The sequence below is a fragment of the Scardinius erythrophthalmus genome, assembly GCF_964197995.2.
Source record: "Scardinius erythrophthalmus genome assembly, chromosome: 3".
Taxonomy (NCBI): domain Eukaryota; kingdom Metazoa; phylum Chordata; class Actinopteri; order Cypriniformes; family Leuciscidae; genus Scardinius; species Scardinius erythrophthalmus.
In genome coordinates this window covers 36,013,722-36,035,549 of record NC_138223.1, presented here as the reverse complement: position 1 = coordinate 36,035,549, position 21,828 = coordinate 36,013,722, and the positions used below count along the sequence as shown (strand labels likewise).

The window sequence follows — 21,828 nt, the reverse complement described above, 5'->3', positions numbered from 1 at the left end:
TCCCACAGGATTGCTCTTTCCTTAACTCACCGCGGCTATCTGGCCGTGGAGGGGGCCTAGCGTCACTGTTTAAAAAACATTTACCCTGCCGCAGTCTAATAACCAGCCCTTGTCGCAGTTTTGAAGTGCAATTGGTGCAACCTACAACAACAATCTCTCAGGTATTTGCCTTGATTTATCGTCCGCCTCTGCCAAATAAGGATTTCTTAAATGAATTTGCCGAGTTTGTGGGAGATCTTGTTACGAGATATGACAGAATTTTGATTATAGGAGATTTTAACATTCATGTATGCTGTGATAATAACCCACTCTCTAAAGAGTTCTTGAACCTCATTGCCTCTTTTGACCTGGATCAGTGGGTGTCTGGTCACACTCACATCCAGGGACATACCTTAGATTTAATCTTAACACGTGGACTACATGTATCAGACATCAGCATCAGTAATACTGGTTTGTCGGATCACTTTCCGATTCTGTTTTCTCTGCCTCTTAATGCTTCTATACATAAATCTCATACTTATTCACGGACAACTCGAATTTTTAAAGAATCTGCTAAGGAGGACTTTGTGGCACTATATCCTGGTTTACCTGCGAATCAAGCCATGATTCCACTATTAAGCTCCCTAGATGCTGATAACCACTTGATATGTTTCAACTCTTTTTGCTCTGATGTTTTAAATGTTGTGGCCCCTATCAGAAAAAAGAAAAACAAACTCAATCATGTGGCGAAACCATGGTTAAATGACAATGTTCGCTCTCAAAGACAGATCTGTAGAAGGGCTGAACGCAAGTGGAATAAGGACAGACTACATGTCTCCTATGAACTTTTAAAGGAGTCACTCGCTGCATTTCAGCGAGTTGCAAAATCTGCTAAAAACCACTATTTTTCGGAACTGATCAGACTTAATAGTAATAGGCCTAATGTTTTATTTTCAGTAATTGACTCTGCTCTTCATCCCACCACTAATAAATTTCCAGAGATGTCTGACTCTCTCTGTGAAAACTTTGCGATTCACTTTAAAGAGAAGACCTCACTAATTAGATCTCAAATACCATCGTTAACTTTTATGCCACTTGAAGTGCCTATATGCTCTTCTACATGGTCTGTCTTTGAGCCTGTTACTCTTGACTCTCTGACTAGGATTGTCTCAGTTTTGAAACCTACCAGCTGCTTTCAGGATGTGATTCCTACTAGATTTTTTAAGCAAGTATTTTGTGCTATTGGTCCAGACTTGTTGTCTATTATAAACAAATGTCTTTGTACTGGGGTTGTTCCAAACAGCCTGAAACATGCTTCAGTTTTGCCCAAACTTAAGGGGTCTAAATTGGACTCATCAATCCTGAGTAACTATCGCCCTATTTCAAATCTGCCTTTTATCTCGAAAATTCTGGAAAAAGTGGTTCTGAGTCAACTCCAGTCTTTTTTAACTGATAGTCAGATTTATGAGAAATTTCAGTCCGGTTTTAAATCACGTCATAGTACTGAATCTGCACTATTAAGAGTCATGAACGATATAATGCTCTCCACTGATACTGGGCAATCTGTGGCTTTGGTCTTGTTAGATCTCAGCTCTGCATTTGATTTGGTTGATCATAATATCTTAATCTCTCGTCTCGAAGCGTCCACGGGTTTTCGGGGTACTGTTTTAAATTGGTTCCGCTCATATTTGTCTAATAGAAGCTTCTCTGTTCACATCGGGCAACAGTGTTCATCTAAAATGAAACTGGGGTCCGGTGTTCCGCAGGGTTCTATTCTTGGCCAGGAATTGTTTAATCTGTATATGCTACCTCTGGGCTCCATTTTATCTAGACACGGAGTTTCCTTTCACTTGTATGCTGATGACACTCAAATTTACCTGCCCCTGAAGCATGACGACAAGTTTGCCTTAAAACCTCTAATGGACTGCCTGGACGAATTGAAACTATGGCTCTCTGCTAATTTCTTGAGTCTAAATGAGAGAAAGACGGAATTTATTATGTTTGGTCCAAACGATCGTACCACACATGATATTGACCTCCAAACGTTGTCATCGTATAGTACCACCTATGTTCGGAACTTGGGGGTCTGGATTGATAATAACCTTAAATTTGAAAAGCAGATATGTGCTGTGGTAAAATCTTGCTTCTTTCACCTCCGTCTTTTAGCTAAGGTTAAGCCTGTCAAACACTTTGAGATTGCTATGCATGCATTTGTAACATCCAGATTGGACTATTGTAATTCTCTATACATCGGTTATCGCAGAAATGCATCAGCCGTCTCCAACTAGTCCAAAATGCAGCTGCACGCCTCCTCAAAGGGAAGCGTAAATTCGAACACATCACACCAGTCCTGATGTCGCTACACTGGCTACCGGTCAAATTTAGAATTGATTTTAAAGTTCTGTTATTTGTTTTTAAGTCGCTACAGAAACAGGCTCCACTATACTTATCTGAATTGCTCCATCCAGTATCTCAATCAAGATCACTAAGGTCGGGGGATTCAAACTCTCTGTCTGTCCCACGAACCAGACTTAAAAATAGGGGTGATCGTGCATTTGCAGCCTATGGACCCAAGCTATGGAATAGCTTACCGTCGCATATTAGATCTGCAAAAACTCTGTCACTTTTCAAATCTTCCTTGAAAACGCATTTATTTTCATTAGCTTTTAAAATATCTTGATATGTGTATTTTCTGTGGGTATCTTCTCTTGTGTACTATGTTGATATTGTGCTTGTTTTCTATCTCTTTTGCCTTGTTAAGCACTTTGGTCAACGCTAGTTGTTTTTAAATGTGCTATACAAATAAAATTGTATTGTATTGTATTGTATTGTAACGGAGGCGAAATGGAACTCTCAAATATAAAGAACATAAAGAAAAACTGTGTAAATGTGTAAAAGTTGCTTCTGGGGAAATCGCAAACTCTCTCACACTCTTTCTTCCACATTCTCTCGCAGCTTGAAGGCTTTTTTTCTCTTAAGTTTCCCCTCAGTCAGGTAAACTTTTCTCCCTCCTGCTACGCAGGCCTGATCCTGTACCTCAGATGTCTACCTTAATCAGGAACCACCTGCTTACATTACCAGTGTTCAAAGGGCCTGGAGCTGGGCTTCGTACACGCATATGTGTTTTGTAATGAGTATCTGTATGCAGGATCTAAAGATGCAGGGGGAAATCTAGGCCAGAGCTCCCATGAATGACAATATGATTGAAAACACCTACGTTACAGGATCCCCACTACCAAATGAAAGTCAATACTCTCTAACCTAAGATGTCATGGTTTGGTGGGTTTCTAGATTTTGAGTAGTGGTTCTCTAAAATCGTTTTTTCAGTAGCTGATTCTAGCAGGGTGGCTGATGGCCACACTTAAATAAGTTATTATGAAGAGTGCAATCTCACTCTTCACAGTAACACTGTGGCAATCTCTAAATGCCTGTCTTGGCAAGATATAAATGTAAACGGTATGTAAACAGCACTTTAGCTCTTTTAAATACTTTACCCTTTTCAGTGCTGCAGTGTTTTCTGGTCATGTTGCTATATTTCTGTTGTTTTGAAAGTGTAAATTTTGTTGGGCTACAGCAATTCCTTAAATTAAACATTATTTAATAAAAAATGGGATGCGTACATCTTCAAGTATTATATCAAAGGTTATGTATTTATTTTTTTAGCAAACTCAGATACCAAATTAAAGGAAAAGTTTGCGAAGTTTGAGAACTTTGCAACTATATTTTTGGCTCATAATTAATATTTGAGAAATTTAGATCACTCTATGGTTAATATATAATTTGATCACTCTAGTCTCTCCGTGTGTTTTTTCATTTAAAAGTGAGATAATGCAGTCTGACTGGCAAAACAATGTCTGGATCCCACATTAAGACTCATTCTGAAGTCATTAGTCTGTAATATAATGTGTCATCTGAATCTTTTATAGTCTCAATTTTAGCGTGATAGATGTGCAACATTTAAAGACTTTTCAACGGAGAAGCGTTTCTGTTTTAATAATAGATGTGCGGCAGACTCACCGGCCTTTGATTTTGTTAAGAAAGTCATGAAGCATGAAACTGATAACCGAGTCTGTGATGTCTGCACCTCTTCCTTTTATCGTCCTATTAAACTGTCATTCTCTGTTTTTAACATCTCTTTCATCCTTTCAAAAATTTACTCCTCTCTTTTTCTCTTATCTCCTTCCTTTCCACAGTAAACATGACGAGTGCTACGTCCCCAGTCTTGCTAAAATGGGACCCCAAGAGTCTTGAGATTCGCACACTGACTGTGGAGAGGTTGTTGGAGCCACTGGTCACACAGGTAATGTCCTGTTAGATTCACAATGCTTGCCATTTCTTATTTGCAGGTCCGGTTGACTAACCTACAAATTCTATTGAAACTTGGTTATTGTTGATCATTTTTGCCTTATCTGTGCAATATGTTTTTGGGTTGGGTTAAAGCCCGTTCACACCAAGAATGGTGTCCACACCAACACACAATATAGTTCAGTTTATGATAAGCATGCTGCAGTTTTTTCGTCTGCTGCTTTAAAGCAGGATGGATTCTGATTGGCTGTAAATGTTTTTGTTATTCATCAGCTATAAATACAAAATTCCTTCAATATTGTTTCTCTGTGCCATTATCGTTATAGTTGTAAACTGGCTTTAAACATTAGTGGACAACTGATATGGAAGTGAGTAAGTGTTAATTGTCCAAGTGGGCATGGTTTTTGGTTGCTAATCTCAAAATATTAAGCAATTTATTGGTCTGTCACTAGATAGCTTTATAATTGTCAAAATGTCCTGATTATGGCCTCATTAAACAAATATTTAGGGCTCTATCTAAGCGCATGGTCTAAAGGGTCTAAAGCGCACGGCGCAAGTTCACTTAGGGCGTGTTCGAATCCACTTTTGCTAGTTTAACGACAGGAAAAATGGTCGACGGATGGTCTAAAATGGGCTAAAAGGGTTGTCCCTATTCTCTTAATGAGTAATGGGTGTGTTTTGGGCGTAACGTGCTATAAACCAATCAGAGTCTCATCTCCCATTCCCTTTAAAAGCCAGTTGTGCTCAGCCATGGTGGATTCGCTATTTACATGGCGGAATTTGCAAGCGGAAAAATTGAATGCTTCTCTTGTGAGGAAACGGACCATCTACGGGACAAAGTATATGCATGTTGTGGACCCGCCTATAGGCGCACATTACTAACGCGCTCTTTAAATAACCAAAAAAATATTGCGCCATTGACTTTAGACCAGGTTTCAGTTTCAGATGCCTTAAAATAGCTACGTGCAACAATGCGCCAGAACACACCTCATTTTCAGACCAGCATGCCCATGGGCACACAAATGGGGCAAATGCATTTGCTATTTAAACAACATGGTGCAGAACGAGAAAATTATAACAGCACCTGCCGCTGCATTTCGCCAGCTGTATGATTGGGCCCTTAGTATTCAAAAGTCAGTGATGATCATAATGTCATTAATGGCGTGTTTGAAGTCTTCCTTGTATTGGCTGATTGCTGGACAGTGTAGAAAACAGTTCTAAGGCTTTGTCAGAGCAGTGCAGGCTGAATATAGGTTGATGTTGGATATTACATTGTTTAGTTTCCTGAAGTCCAGAGCTTACATCAGGAATCTCATTTTAGACTTGGTTTTTCTTTTTTTACTTGTGTCTAGGGTATATCTAGGGTTTGTTGGGCTTAAAGGAGACATATCATGCTTTTAAATTGTTCCTTTTTACATATAAATCATACATTTGTAGTCTATATAAAGCGGAACTGCAATGCTTGGGCCTGAATTCCTCATTATTATAGCTCCACAGGCCCCTTTTCTACCCCTTTTCTGAGGTGCGTCTCAATCAACCCGTTTTGGTGCGGTCTCTTTAAATACAACTGAGACACTTCATACCCCGCCCCTCTACAGGTTGCAGAGGTTCAACTCCACCCCGTTCAGCCATTTTTGTAGTTTGATAGCAGAGATACGATTATCTAGCGGCACAGAAACTTTTTATTCACACGTTATTAACAAAATGTCAACAACGGAAGACTTGTCCATCCAGCCCTACATGTTCGAGCCAGAGTCGGAGCCGGAGCGAGATGAAAATGAAGACGACGAATCTGCAGAACAACGTCTTCATATGGATGTATCGCAATGGTGTGTAACGTTACTGTATTTACACATGAAACTTTGGTCTTCCGACCTTTTACCACCGTGTCGATTTATTTTGATTAATATGTGCGAGGGAGAGAGAGCAAGACAGCGTCTAGTTTGGAGACGGTGATGTCTTGTTTACACTTTCGTCTGGCTCTGAAGAGAGAGAGAGAGTGAGCGCGCGCGCGACCGGGTCTCTCTCTCTGCTCGTTCTTTCAGTTAAACATGCGTCCTGACACAAGCGCGGCAGTTCATCTACATTAGACGGTGTAATGAAGTGTGTGGGTTACTACATCCAACAACCGAACATTTTAACTTACCCTCTCGTAACTTCTGCATCCTTTAGCTTGGACTACAAAATTGCAGTGAGAAATTGAAATGGCGGATTGCTCGAAGTGTTGGGCCGGGAGTCAATGTCCTTATTTGGCAGTTCCGCTGCAAATACTGTGACGTATTAGTTCACAAAACGTCATAGATAACAGAAAAATCGAAACAGGTTGAAAAATATGACCAAAACATAAAGATATCAACGAAGCACCTGAAGAGAATAATTTCATATTTTCTGTACTTCTAAACACTCCAAATATACAACAAAATGCATTTAAGGGCTAAAAAAGTGGATTTAGCATGATATGTCCCCTTTAAAATACTAAGCAAAGTTTGCAAATGAACAAACAAGCAAACTTCTTGGACTTTCATACCATCAGTCAAAAGTTTGAACTTATTTGCCTCGATTAAATAATAGTAAAGTCATCAAAAACACAACTGGAAAAATGGGAATTATGCAGTGAGCAAAATGATAAACGAACCAGAGCTATCTTAAATTAGAACCTCTTCAAAGCTGACTTCTTTTGTCATTGGATATATCATGAGAAACAAATTCAGTCAAGTTTTACTGGTAGCATAGTCACCATGTACTAAGAAGGTCAACTTAAACAACCGTTCATAGGTTTTGGATTAGCAATATAGCTATAGGTATAATACATTAGTTTTATTCAATAAGGAGGCATTCAATTGATCAAAAGTTACAGTAAGGACTTTTAAATTGTTACAGAACATTTCTGTTTCAAGTAAATGCTTTTCTTTTGAACTTTCTGTTCATCAACAAAAATGTTCTTGAGTATCAAATCAGCCTATCAGAATGATTTCTGAAGCATCATGTGACACTGACGACTGGAGTAATGGCTGCTGAAAATTCAGCTTTGCCATCACATGAATAAATAAAACTTTAAAATAATAAAAATAGAAATCAGCTATTTAAACAATATTACTGTTTTTACTGCATTTTTAATTGAATGCATTCACCCTTGGTGAGCATAAGAGGCTCAAACTAAACAAAACTAACTATCTAACTAAATAAGTAAGCAAACAAACAAACAGTCAAATAAATACATAAAAAAATCAACCCCAAACTTTTGAACAATGGTGTACAGACTTTTTCCCTTCAAAAAAGCAGAGATTGTTATTGTCTGATGGAAAATTACATTTCCCGTTAAACAGTATTTTCTATATTCTGAGCAATTATGTGTTTTTAAACCACTGTTTTATGGTTTGTATGTTTTTCTCAGGGGATAAGTTGCCTGAATGAAGTGTTAGATCTCATAAACCAAAATCATGTCTTCCCATAAAAACTTCCCATTAAAAACAGACCTGGAGCATTTTCGTTTCGCAGCTTTAATGGCTGAGTGCAGATGCCGGGCATGACCTCTCTATACATTAGATTATAGACAGCTCCCCTCTGCTTATTCTGTGAGAGAACATGGGAGGTGGGGGGAAGGCTCTAGTTCATACACACACTGTAATGTTTGGGGATTGACAATCATGTTCTGTACTAAACACCTTGTGACTGTAAACTTGGATGCCAACTTGTTTGGTTTAAGCTTATTTTGACCAAATAAATTAGCATCCATAGACATAGTAATACAAATCCAGGTATCTGTCCTTTTTCTCTTCTGCATTCACTCACACATGCTTTGATCTAATGATGTACCTTGACCTCTCACAGAGATGCCATTTACCATGCACAGCTCTGAGGACAGACAGTCCAGTTGTCTGGATCTAAATGCCCCGAAGCTGAATTTTCAAAGCTAGGTTGGAAAAAAGTTAGAATATGAGGCCAACAGTCTGTCTGACTAGTGAATTGGCTGCTTTGATCTGGAAGGGGGTGATTGCAGAAATACCATTGCCCTGGGGGTTTCTGAACATTCTGAGCTAATTCATGATCAGGGTATTAATAGTTAATTGGTAATATCTGGGATCATGAAGGAATAGTCAACTGGTAATATGTGGAATCATGAAGGTTGACTGACAAGTGTCCTTGTGGTCTGTAAAACACAGCAAAGTTTAAAAACACAGATTGCAGAACATAGATGTATATAAGGTTAAATGCCCAGAAAAATCCTGTTGCTGTTCACTTCAATATATTTAAACACAGTTTGTCTAAATACTTTGCTATTTAGGAATTAAACAGGTAAAAATACATATAAGGTGTACAGAAGGAAGCATTTTATATATACACATTGAGTACCCTTTATCCTAAAGGACTTAATTTGGATTTTGATTATTTGGGTAGTTGTTTTAAGGCGAGACGCGGCAGGCAAAAACATACATTTTTTATGCAGTGGTCAGTTTTGAGATTTTGGGCTCGTTTACTCCTTCAATATGTGTTCTTTCAAGCTTCTATAAAGAAAACGTTGAAAATATACATTAAGATGTTTATTTTATTACATTTTGTTTACTTGCTGTAAGTTTCTCCCGAATTTACCAGGAAGTTTGCATTCAAACGCGACACGCCGAGCTCCGTCTGTTCACTGAAGTCTGTCATGACCGGTCTCATTGTGAAGCTCTGAGTCTCCCGCACAACGCTATGTAACCCAAATATGGGCATTTCCTTTCTATCAGTAACCAATCGTGAATGTCCAAAGAGGGATTTAAAGTTAATGACGATTTCTCATTTAGAGCTATTTAAATCTTTAACTGCCGTTTTCTCAAAATTATTTTTTTGCGTTTTTTTGTCATTCTCCAGTACAAACATCTCAGCCTATGTAGCACCTGTGTACACCAAACTTTCCAGTTATACAATTAGCAGTATTCTGAAGATATTTTCAGAGGGATTTGTTGATAAATCATTCCTGGCCTGATTTATGTGACATTTTAATTAAAAAAATATGGCGAAAATCAATTTTTTATGGCTATGGACAGTATATTTTGATTTCCTAGGTAATGAAAGCATATATCCTGAAATCCCTCTGAGTTTTTATTTTCATCTTGTGTGTAAACAAAATGAAAAAAGAATTTTACACCTGGCTTTATCATATGTTCAGATCTATCTGCCGAAAATATATGCAAAATCGTGCATATTTAATGAGATAATGCCTAATTTGCATAATAAAACATACACATTTCTAAAACTTGTAAACATTTTTTTTATATACTTGTGTAAGTAATCAACTGAGGAAGTTTCATGGTGATATCTATTATTTTAAAATTTTACCCTATTCACCTGTGGTGTCTCGCCTTAATTACGTTTGTGCATTTTTTTTTTTTTTTGCTAATTGGATAATTGGCTAGTTGAGGTTGTCAGGAAGTGCTGGTGTAATTGGACATCTAGGGCCTCATGAAATCCTTTTATTTTTCCACAATTCTTTTGTACCAATGTTCAAGGCTTAGTGAAGAAGGTGGAAACGGCGAACGTTTAGCATACATTTATTCAACTTTATTTCAAACATTGTTAATTGCATTCTACCCTTGAATAGTAATATATCTGATCATAAATTTAAGTTAAACCAAATTATTTTGGTAGGTTGTAGTGAAGATCTTTGAGCTTCTGTGTGCATCAAGCTCATGTTCATACACCACAAGCGTCATGTGTGCTTGAATATGTGTAGTACACGAAACTGCACCATTCATTCAGACAGATTCACACATAACATGCAGACTTAAATAGTATTTTTGGTAGTTTAATGTTCACTAGTCCAAATCGTGATTTTATTAAGTGTGCACCCCTACTTTTTATTTATTCATCCAAATTTTGCCAAATTCTGTGACATTCCACGCTATACAATAAATTCCATTTTTAAGACGAGAATTCTCAATTTCATGCGTTTTAGACATTGTGGAAATCATTGAGCCCTAGATATCACTCAACTCACTACAATGACAAATACAAATAGTTGTTCAGCCATTCCTTGCAATGTGTTACACAGGAAGCATGTAATAGCTCAGAACATAAGATGCAGCCTGTGAAAGAAAGAGTTTGATTTCAGATAAACAAGCGGATAAAAACATCTGCTCTCTGGGTGAGAGACTGATTGATACTGCCAATTTACAGCTTTTGTGGAATTTAGAGCTCAGCTTTCATCTCCCGACCCTTGCTATACACTCCCTTTCTTTCCCTCCTTGTCTCTCTCTCTCTCTCTCTCTCTCTCTCTCTCTCTCTCTCTCTCTCTCTCTCTCGCACACTCCTCAGCACAATATGACAACTCCTCAAAGTTGTTCGCCTCAGCTTTCCCATTGTTCTGTCACATAATGGCATAAGCAATCATGGGAATGCTAATGGATTCTTAACATGGCGTTAATACTTTATTTGGAATTGGCATCCCAGCTAAACATTAGGCTTCGTTTCTCCACTCACTTACTTTATTAGGATCTCAGGAGGATCTCTGGAAATAAACCAGCTACTTACATGAAGAGGAAGAGGTATTGAGGTTAACTGGTGTCAGTTTATGTTGTGATTTGTAAAAATAAAGAAAGAAATAAAACTCTCCTATTATGCAAGCTGGAATCAAATGTCTTTCTGCAGTGGGCACCTCTTGTACAAAGCAAATAGACAATTGATAGGGTGATGTCTCAGATGAATGCCCTCTGAGAACACAATCAAACCAACTGTCTTTCTATATTTTCCACTTGACTAATTGTCTTACATTTCAAGGGAAAAGATCTTTAAGCCCTCTGCAGTAACATTTTAAGACATGATAAGTTTGGTTATTGTCAAACTGAGTGTCAATTCGGTTCGTTTAAGGATACAAGCGACATATATTGAATTCTTAAGCGAACACATGCACTCCTACGCAGGTTTTTATTGGAGTGGTGCCTCAACAAAGTATTCTGTGAAATGAGCCGGTCTCCTTGAGATTGGTTAAAGTCAATAAGTGTTGCAAGAAAGATGAGTTCTGATTTAAGGTCAAAGCTGAGGAATTAACTTGAATACCTTCCACTGCTTTCATTTTTATCTGATCTGTATGACACAAAGCTAATGTGTCGTATGCTGTGACACTTTCATCCCAGAGGAAAGAAAATCAAAAATTAGATCTCTGTTAACATCTCAAATGTTTCTCCTAGACAAAAATTAGGTTACTTTAAAGGAACACTCCGACTTTTTGGGACTTAAGCTTATTCACAGTATCCCCCAGATTTAGATAAGTCCATACATACCTTTTTCATTTCTGTGCGTTCTGTAAGTGTTATTTGACGCACCCACCGCTAGCCTAGCTTAGCACAAAGACTGAATATAAATGGATAATGTAGCATACTAATCCCAATAAGTGACAAAATAATGCAAACATTTTCCTATTTACATGTTGTGATCTGTATAGTCACAGCGTGTACAAATAACAAGGCTATATGAGACAGAGACCATTTTTAATCGTATAAATACTGGGAACTATATTCTCACTAGGCGTAGGAGCACAGCTACTTGGGCGGAGTGGCTACTTGGGCGGAGTGATTAGCGCAGCACACGAGACGCCCTGTTGATGGTTCCGTAAACAAAGTAGCCACTCTGCCCAAGTAGCTGTGCTCCTACGCCTAGTGAGAATATAGTTCCTAGTATTTATACGATTAAAAATGGTCTCTGTCTCATATAGCCTTGTTATTTGTACACGCTGTGACTATACAGATCACAACATGTAAATAGGAAAATGTTTGCATTATTTTGTCACTTATTGGGATTAGTATGCTACCTTATCCATTTACATCCAGTCTTTGTGCTAAGCTAGGCTAGTGGTGGGTGCGTCAAATAACACTTACAGAACGCACAGAAATGAAAAAGGTATGTATGGACTTATCTAACTCTGGGGGATACTGTGAATAAGCTAAAGTCCCAAAAAGTCGGAGTGTTCCTTTAAAATCAAATGGAGACTCCTGCTTCTAACACATGTCTCCTGAGACAAAAACTCTGTTCTCAGATTTTTCTCCTTAGCTAGATACTCTGGTGGTCTCATATTTGTCTCCTCTGAAGTGTAGAAGAGATCTTAACAACTTTACAAATCAAATGTCTCAGTATGAACTCAAACATTTCAACCATATAATATGTATTAATAATCAAATTAGTCAAGGATTAAGTCGTAAGCCATTTAATGTACCTTTCAGCAAAGAAAGCTCTAGGGTTAAGACTTCTGTAAGTCAGTTTTGATAAAGGCATCGGGTACATTACTGTTTCAAAGATATGCCCTATGCACATACACTGTACAGATCTAATCTCTATTGTGTGTCAGCAATAAATAATGTTAACCTTCTGCATAACTTTTAATTTAGGCTTAAACTCTGTATGCATGGGTTGTTTTTACTGTAGTCGCTTTTAAGTATTTGACCTAGTGCACAATTTGTAAAGTTGTTGAGGTCTCTTCTAAACTTTAAAAGAGACAAATGTGAGAGCTCCAGATTTTTTTTTTTTTAATTATTTATATATTTGCAAGTGCTTTTAATGCAAGAAACCTTTATTAACTTTAGAAATGGACTACAAAAGTGTAGAATTGTCCCATTTAAGGGGCTCATCTTTGTCTGGGATTCAGCAACCCAAATGGAGAAACTCTAGCTGAGTGTGTTCGTGTTCATGAGCTCAGTGTAAAAAACGGTGCCTTGACAGCCTTTTGGTGAATTTTGCACACTGGTCTCAATGTATTCCGCTTTTATTTAAGGAAACTGCTTAGAAGAGGCCAGAGGACTAAGAGGCTTGTTGTAGTACTTGATTTCTGGTGTTTGTGCAGTTTTTCTGGCTCTTCTTCCCCCATTTCACTACAGTATCTCTGTCCTGAGGTAAATGTATGCAGGCGTTTTGATTTATGGCTGTCTCTATTTCAAACAATAGTTCAGCATATTCAGCTGAGGTGCTGCTTAAATCATGTTGCAGAAAGCAGAAGCTTAACGCCAGACGATGAGCTCGGGCTGTTGAAATGCTGAATTTTTGAAGTGATTTAAAATGCGAACATTTGGTGTAGACTGGCAACGAGTCAAGGTCGTGACTCCATTGACGGAAGAGGAGAAACTGGCCCATCAGGGTGTGGAGTGGACTGGACACCAGGGATTTGTGACTTACTGATTGAGCAATGCCCTGTGAATTTAAGATCCCAATGTAAGCAGTTATACTGCACCTTTGTGGGATGGCCACATGGATGATGCATGTGCACACAATCTTTTTATCAAAAAAATATGATTTGATTCTGCTAAAGTCAACATATTTATTAATAACAGGGAGGGGGAGGGGGAGGGGAATTCAATGCTTAACAGATAATGCATTTAAGATTCCTTTAAAGTTACTAATCTAATGGTATTTTTTTTTTCATTTTCAGTTTAAGTACTTTTGATGCAAGAAACCTTAACTAACATTATACATTATACAGTCTGTTTAGAATTGGCTCATTTAAGAGATTCATCTTATTCAACAACACAAATGGTGAAACATAATAGATTTTTAAAATGTGATCACAGCCTTGTCATGTTTAGTTTCCTTGTCTTCTGTTTAATTTCTAGTCATGGTTTTCTTTGTCAATGTTATGGTTATTTAATAGTTTACCTTCCTTGTTTTCATATGTTGCAGATTATGTTACACACCTGGTTCTTGTTGAGTTGCTCATTACCTCTTGTATTTAAGCCCTCAGTTTGTTCAGTTCTTTGTTCGGTGTTGTCTTACCCTATGCATGTAAGCTGTTGCATTGCTGCTTCTTTTTTTCCGTATTTTCGTTTCCTCCTTGTTTAGATTAGCCTTCTGTGTTTTATTGTGTTAAATGAAATAAGTATCTTCAAGCTATCTGTTTCCTGAACTCCTTCATCTTCCTTCTCAACTTTACGTGACAGATATCTTCCAAGAACTTCAATCCTTGTCAATGACTACAATTACACTAGCATATAGATAACCTTAAAGCTGAAAGACAATGACCATAAGAAACAAAACTTGATTTCATGGACTCTTTAACAGGCCAGACCAGAAGATTATAGATTCAACCAACCTGTCATTCATGCCCTTAAACCGAAGTCTTTCCATCAGTGTTTTTCCTCTTAGAGTTTGTAATTCATCACACTAACTCTGGCTGCATGGCAAAAGAGTCTAAGTGCTATAAAAAAAAATCTCTTAATGAATCTTGAATCTCTTTTGGTAAGAAATACAGAGAAATCTTACTCCAAAATTGTTCCTCATACTAATACTGTAGATCTGTTCTTTCTATGGAAATATGTCTATGATCAAGACTAAATTATCTACACAAAGGGCCCTGAGCTCAGCTTCACTCTTTTGTGAATTTTGATCAAATAATAAGTATCTATTGAAAAACCTCTAATGAACCATTAAAAAAGTACTCTAGAGCAGTTTGATAGTCTTGCTTTGCTTGATTATGCCTGTTAAATGTGTTGTTCAATGAGCTAAAAACTACAATTAATAATATGCTTTAAAGGTGAAGTGTGTTAACAGATTGAAGAGAACAACTTTTTTTTTAAGTTAATTGCGTGTGTAGATGATGTTGGCCTTGTTCATGTTGTTAGTGCAAGTAATTTTCTGAAGCATCTTGGTTTTAATGAGTTCCTCAGAAATGTGATAGTTCATTGACCCTGTTCTAAAGAAGTAATGCTTCATTGAAACATCTAGAGCTTTATGGTTTGTTAGCAAGTGTCATTCCTTGCCTGCAGTTCAAGGTTTGTTAAATATTACTGCACAGAGAGGAAAAAAAAGCTTTCTCTCTTTCTCAATAGATTATGTGAGGAAGTGAACGAACAGAGTGGAAACAAAAGCTTTTTATCTTTCCAAATCCCCTCGTGTGACCGTGTTTGTGGAGAGAGAAGTGGGATTGTTTCTCCAGTTGATTTGGAGGATATTTTTCTGAGAGGATTGATGGTCTGTGGAAAAGGGCTTGTGTTTGTCTGTACAGAGAACAGCATTTCCTTTTATCACAACGCTGAGCACGGCTAGCGTCTAGAATCCAGACGTCCCTTGCTGTTACACACTCTCCTATAGCAATCAATATTTTACACCTCCATACACACACAGGGCCCTATTTTAACGATCTGAAATGCAAGTATCAAACGCGAAACGCAAGTAACTTTGTGGGCGGATCTGCGGATCTCGCAAATCTAAAATGGGTTGGTCTGAAGTAGCTACATTACTCATAGGTGTGGTTTGGGCGAAACGTGAAATAAACCAATCAGAGCGTCATCTCACATCCCCTTTAAGAGCAGGCGCGCTTGTTCCGTTGCGGATTGCTGTTATAACGTTGGATTTGCCAGGCACACGCCAGGAGCAGTTTACAGACGAGGAGACCGACGTTCTCGTCAGCGCCGTAAAACAGAGAAGTGACATCTATCTACATATATATGTCAAATATATTTTAAAATTCCTGTGATGTGAAGCTGAATTTTCAGTATTATTACTCTTCATTGTCACATGATCTTTCAGAAATCATTCTAATATGCTGATTTGGTGCTCAAGAAACATTTCTTGTTATTACCAATGTTAAAAACTATGTTTGCTACTTGAAACCCTGGTACACTACCATTCACAAATTTGGGGTAAGAAAAAAAAAATCTTATATTCTTCTACTGAAGAACCCACAACTTATCAATGTTTTAACAACAACCCACATAACCCTAGAAACTACCTAGAATCACCTTAGAGAAACCTAGCAACACCTACTGTATAGCCACCACTCTGAACACCTAGCCTAAATCTCTTTAAATATGTAGTTTTTCTTAAATAATGTCAATGCATTTAAACTAAATAAGGCTTCTATAACCTTCAAACGGGCAAGACTTTGTCAACAGTCTATGAAGTACAACCAAAGTAAAAGGAATGGAAAAAAAATCACAAACCAAAACTCTTTTCTAGCTGCACTTTCACTTGTTATTCCTTGCATGCTGTAATCTGCTGTCAGTGCTCCCTGACTGGCTTCAAGTGCTTTATTAGAGATACATATTTCCTGCTTGATTCCATTATTCCAGTATCAACTCAGATGTGGTCAGGTCTCCAGCTCACACTGTATCAAGTGTACAAAGGCAGACAAAAAAAAAAAAAAAAAAAATGCAGTGCAGTTTAGATTCGCATGGCATTGAATTAGGCCTAGTGTCCTGAATTTTTTTTTTTAAATCTGAAAGGTTTCCAGCTGGTGATTGTGAAAGTGCATTTTGATTATGTTAAATCATAAGGAGTTTTGGAGCAGCTGTGGCACAGTTGTTGGCAAAGTGTTATTGCGAGGTTGACAGTGGAATAGAGCACACAGCTTCTGATAGAATCACAAAGTGTGTGCATCAACAAGGACATCTATTTAACAAGGAATGTATTTATTTTATTTTATTTTATTTATATTTCATTATAGTTATATTTTATATATATATATATATATACATATATAATAATTCGTTACATTTATATAGCGCTTTTCTCGACACTCAAAGCGCTTTACATAGAAGGGGGGAATCTCCTCAACCACCACCAATGTGCAGCATCCACCTGGATGATGCGACGGCAGCCATATTGCGCCAGAACGCCCACCACACACCAGCTTACTGGTGGAGAGGAGACAGTGATGAAGCCAATCAGTATATATGGGGAGGATTAGGAGGCCATGATGGACAGAGGCCACTGGGCAAATTTGGCCAGGATGCCGGGGTTACACCCCTACTCTTTCGAAGGACATCCTGGGATTTTTAATGACCACAGAGAGTCAGGACCTCAGTTTAACGTCTCATCCGAAGGACGGTGCTCTTTTGGCAGTATAGTTTCCCCGTCACTATACTGGGGCATTAGGACCCACACAGACCACAGGGTGAGCACCCCCTGCTGGCCTCACTAACACCTCTTCCAGCAGCAACCTGGTTTTCTCAGGAGGTCTCCCATCCAGGTACTAACCAGGCTCAGCCCTGCTTAGCTTCAGTGGGCAACCAGTCTTGGGCTACAGGGTGATATGGCTGCTGGCTATATATATATATATATATGTGTATATATATATATGTATATGTATATGTATATATGTATATATATATATATATATATATATATATATATATATATATATATATATATATATATATATATATATATATATATATATATATATATATATATATATATATATATATATATATATATATATATATATATATATATATATATATATATATATATATATATATATATATATATATATATATATATACTGTACTGTATACTGTATACTGTATATATATATACTGTATATATATATATAGGGTTGGGTATCGTTCAAAAAATTTTGATACCAATACCGATACCTTGATTTCGATACCGGTTCCTGAACGATACTTTTTTCGATACCAATTTTATGAAATCCATTTTAACAAGATTACATAACACATTACCTCAGAAAAACTTTGTTTTTATTTTTTCAGTTTGATTCATGCTTCTTAGCCAGTGCACAAAGGAACAAAAAAAGCACATAGGAACATTTTTTTGTTTTTAATAAAGAGCTCATGCTCACCAAAGCTGAATTAGTTTGATAAAAAATACAGTAAAACTTGTAACATTGTGAAATAGTATTACAATTTAAAATCTTATTTAAATATATTTCGAAATTTAATTTATTCCTGTGATGTCAAATCTGAATTTTCAAAATCATTACTTCAGTGTCGCATGATCCTTCAGAAATATGAAAACAGTTTGCTGCTTAGTATTTTTGGAAACTATGATACATTTTTTTCATGATTCTTTGATGAATACAAATTTCAAAAGAACAGCATTTATTTAAAAAACAAAATATTTCGTAACATTACACGTTTTAATGTCACTTTTGATCACTTTAATGCATCCTTACTGAAAAAAAAATTCTGACTAACCAACAAATATTTGAACGGCAGTGTACATTCAATAGGTCATTACTGGAATACAAACACTGTCAGAGTGATCAACACAGACACTGATATGTCTTCATTTACCAGTCGAAGACGGAGCAACTTTCTGCTCTTATGTTTGCTCCGTGCACTGTCAAGGGCTTCATCTGTCGTGGTACCGGTCTTTGCAGCAATTATTTTACCGCAAATACTGCATCGCGCGCTGTTGGCATCGAGAAATGTAGGGACACTTTTGATCGACTTTTCCACATCTTTAAGGTATTATGTGTGTGTGCTCGCGTCTTATATGAATATGTGCGCGGAGAGTTTGTGTGTGTGTGCTCGCGTCTCAATAAGTATGTGCGTGGAGAGTTTGTGAGTGCGCGCGCGCGTCTCATATGAGTTAGTCTCGCGTAGCCAGACCTTCAGACCATAGACAGTAAAAGAAATGGACACAGCGACCCCATTGGATTCAACGGAGACAAAGTGAAGCCAATTAGAAAATCTTACTTCCTGGGGGTCCAGCGTACTGCGCAGACTCAAACTGAGCTCGTTGACGTAGATGTGACGTGAGCACACCGTCTGTCTTCTAGTAGCTGTGCCAAGATCAATCTGAATCATTCCCTTCCGAAACTCGCAGAGACGGAGAGCGTGAGTAGGAGCTGTCCATGATCTTGGAGCAGGAGAACCTTTTTGTAGGTGTTCTGATTAATTACTTTGTCATTTTGCCTCGACGTCCCTCCGATTGCCCGCAAGCTTCTCCTCCTGTCCATACGGTAATTCTCTACTGTGCGACAGAGAGTCGCGTGGCTGTGACGCAATCGTTAGCCTACTTTTACAAAAACTGCTTCTACAGGGCCATAACATAAGATACATGGTAATGGAGCCTTTTATACATTTTCGTGTTTCTTTAGAAATAAATAATGGACAAATGGAGTCTTTAAACGCCTCAGATGTGAAGTTATTCGCTGTCAAAGTGACGCCAAAATGAATGGGAGTCAATGGGATGCTAACTGCAGGTGGGGTTCCGCTAGCCAATGGCGGCACCCGGGGGTACCTTCAAAATAATACAAATTCCTTCCCCCCCTACTTCAGACTGACGGCTGAAGGTCTGGAATTCATAGCAGCTTTCTTTGGCCAAGCCCGCCCATAAGGCCGTTTGACCGACATGTCAAACAACCAATTACAGTTCGTTTCGTTCAGCGTCACGTTTCGGGGCGTGGAAATGTCCCCACAACAACAGACCGGCTAGCAACAAGTCAGTCAGCATAGAAAATCAAAGAAGGAGAAGAAAACAAGCAGTAAGTCATTGATCTGTTCGTGCACGTATAACAATAATGGCGTCTGCATTACCACATCTTTTAGCTGATCTTGATAAATGCTCATTGTCACTCATGTAAACGTCTGCGCTTTGTTTCCCGGCGGACCGAAAATAAACGCGACACTCGCGCCTCCCGGAAATCCGATAAAATTCAACCAATCAGATGACGACTTCGACATTCCTGAAGTGTTTCCAGTTAAGTGTACCATATGCATCAGACGTTTAGCCAACGTTCCGTGGGCGTGACGTCTGAGGCTGAGATAGCCTATATGAGTAGCCTATGTGCGCGGAGAGTTCCGCGCGTCTCGTGTGTGTAGAGTTTGCGTGTATGCGTGAGCGACTTTAGGTGTGCCGTTGTGCATTTCATTATGTATTTGTTTGACCTCTGACGTTGACGATTTAACCCCTTAGGTATCGAAATCTGGTACCGAACAACATGTCATTTTTCGATACTCGATAGTATCGAGGCAATTCGGTCGGTACCTAAAAAGTATCGAACTCGGTAGGCTACCCACCTCTCTCTCTCTCTCTCTCTCTCTCTCTCTCTCTCTCTCTCTCTCTCTCTCTCTCTCTCTCTCTCTCTCTCTCTCTCTCTCTCTCTCTCTCTCTCTCTCTCTCTCTCTCTCTCTCTCTCTCTCTTATAACTCTCCGATTGAATCATTTTTCTAAAATGAATGAGACTTTATTTTGTTCGTCCATAACTGTAATACACAAATACATTATTATTCAGGTCCAAGGTGAGCTGGTGAATTTATGTGTGGGATCTCAGGGAGGATTTTTAAGGATGTAATGAATTAAGGAAAGCACTTTTTCTTCTGCTAAGCTACCAATATGAGAAGCCCAGAGTTACTTTTAGGAGAAAAAATGGCCTTGCAGTTCAAAAGCACTTTTGAAATACGATTGACAGTCAATGAGATTCCATATATGCAGTAGCCTACCATTTCCAGAAGGTACACCATTTTTTTTCTTTTTTTCGTCACCGTCCTCTAGTGCTTGTTTGATGTTTGCTTTCTTGGATGTTCTATGTGAATCCTTTTCATTGAATGATGTTAGCTGTCCTCCAAAGACCATTATGTAAATAACATAGAGATTGTGAAAGCAAAGAAATTTTGAATAATGTAGCTTTATTTAAGTCTGAATGCTATTCTGAAATTAGATCTGAGCATTCTGAGAACAAGCTCTTGATGAAAACCGCAAAATGTTTTATGTATTTCATTATATCTCTGCTGTACATTATTGGGTTTTGGTAACATCGGGTGATATTTTTGCATATCCTTTCTTGTAAAGAGACACATATTGAAAGCCATTGGTGAAGAATCTGGACAGCTTCCCAGGGGAAATGGAATAAGGCAAGCAGGTGGCTTTAAACGATGAGATGTAGCTCAAAAGCTGTAGCATTATTTAAAACTTACACTTGAAGATATTAATGGCTGTGGATCTTGTTTACATATTAATGCATCAAATTATATGGATTAATGCGGATACCCTATTGCTCAGATAATTTGACTTGCAAGAATTTGATGAGAAGTGTTTGATATCCTACTAGAATCTTTGACTTTAAATTGCAGACTTTAGTATCTTGGCAAATCCGAATGACATTGAGATGTTAAGATCCCCTCTGAAACTCTAGAAGAGACTTAAATGAGATTCTTTTTCTTGAGATACAAATCTGAGAAGCGCAAATAAAAGTCTCAATTTGCTCTCACATTTATCTCATTGCTGTTTGGGAAGAATTTTAAAGGAATAGTTCACTTCATTATGAATATTCTGTCATCATTTACTCACCCTCAAGTTGTTTCAAACCTTTATGAAAGAAATTCATACAGGTTTGAAACAACTTGAGGGTGAGTAAATGATGTCATTTAAGTCAGTGGGGTACATCAACTGTATGGATACCAACATTCTTCAAAATATCTTCTTTTGTGTTCAGCAGAAGGAAGAAATTCACTGAACTATGAACTTCATTGAACTATTCCTTTAACCTCAAGCTCAATCATTAGTAGACTATATTAGTAAATTTGCTAGTTTAGCTTGGTATCAATTGCAAGTGTGCAATAAATAGCATAGTTTGCACGTTTTACTCCCATCAATACCAGCAAGTTTTCTAATTTTTACAGATCCAATTCTAACTTGAGTGGTTTACACCCTCTCAACACCTCCACCCACCAGACATATTCAAAGCTTATGGAGACAGCCTTCTGTGACAGTCCGATTGTAAAACAATACCTTCTTGCTTTGCTGCAGAACATTTTTTGTCATCCTGAAGTGTAGATATAGGACCTCAACATCTCTTCAAAGAGACATTCTTTAGCATCAGGCTTTTAAAGTCAC

The 21,828-nt window shown here is 37.9% G+C and overlaps 1 protein-coding gene across 1 annotated transcript in view; it reads left to right on the top strand.

Moving 5' to 3' along the window:
* The window catches only part of ctnna2 (catenin (cadherin-associated protein), alpha 2), a 508,039-nt gene that overhangs the window by 29,967 nt on the left and 456,244 nt on the right, over positions 1 to 21,828 (top strand). The window contains exon 2 of the mRNA XM_081360997.1: positions 4,173 to 4,279. Within this exon, the coding sequence (XP_081217123.1) occupies positions 4,178 to 4,279 (102 nt within the window). The 5' untranslated portion in view covers positions 4,173 to 4,177. The remainder of the gene's footprint in view (positions 1 to 4,172; positions 4,280 to 21,828) is intronic.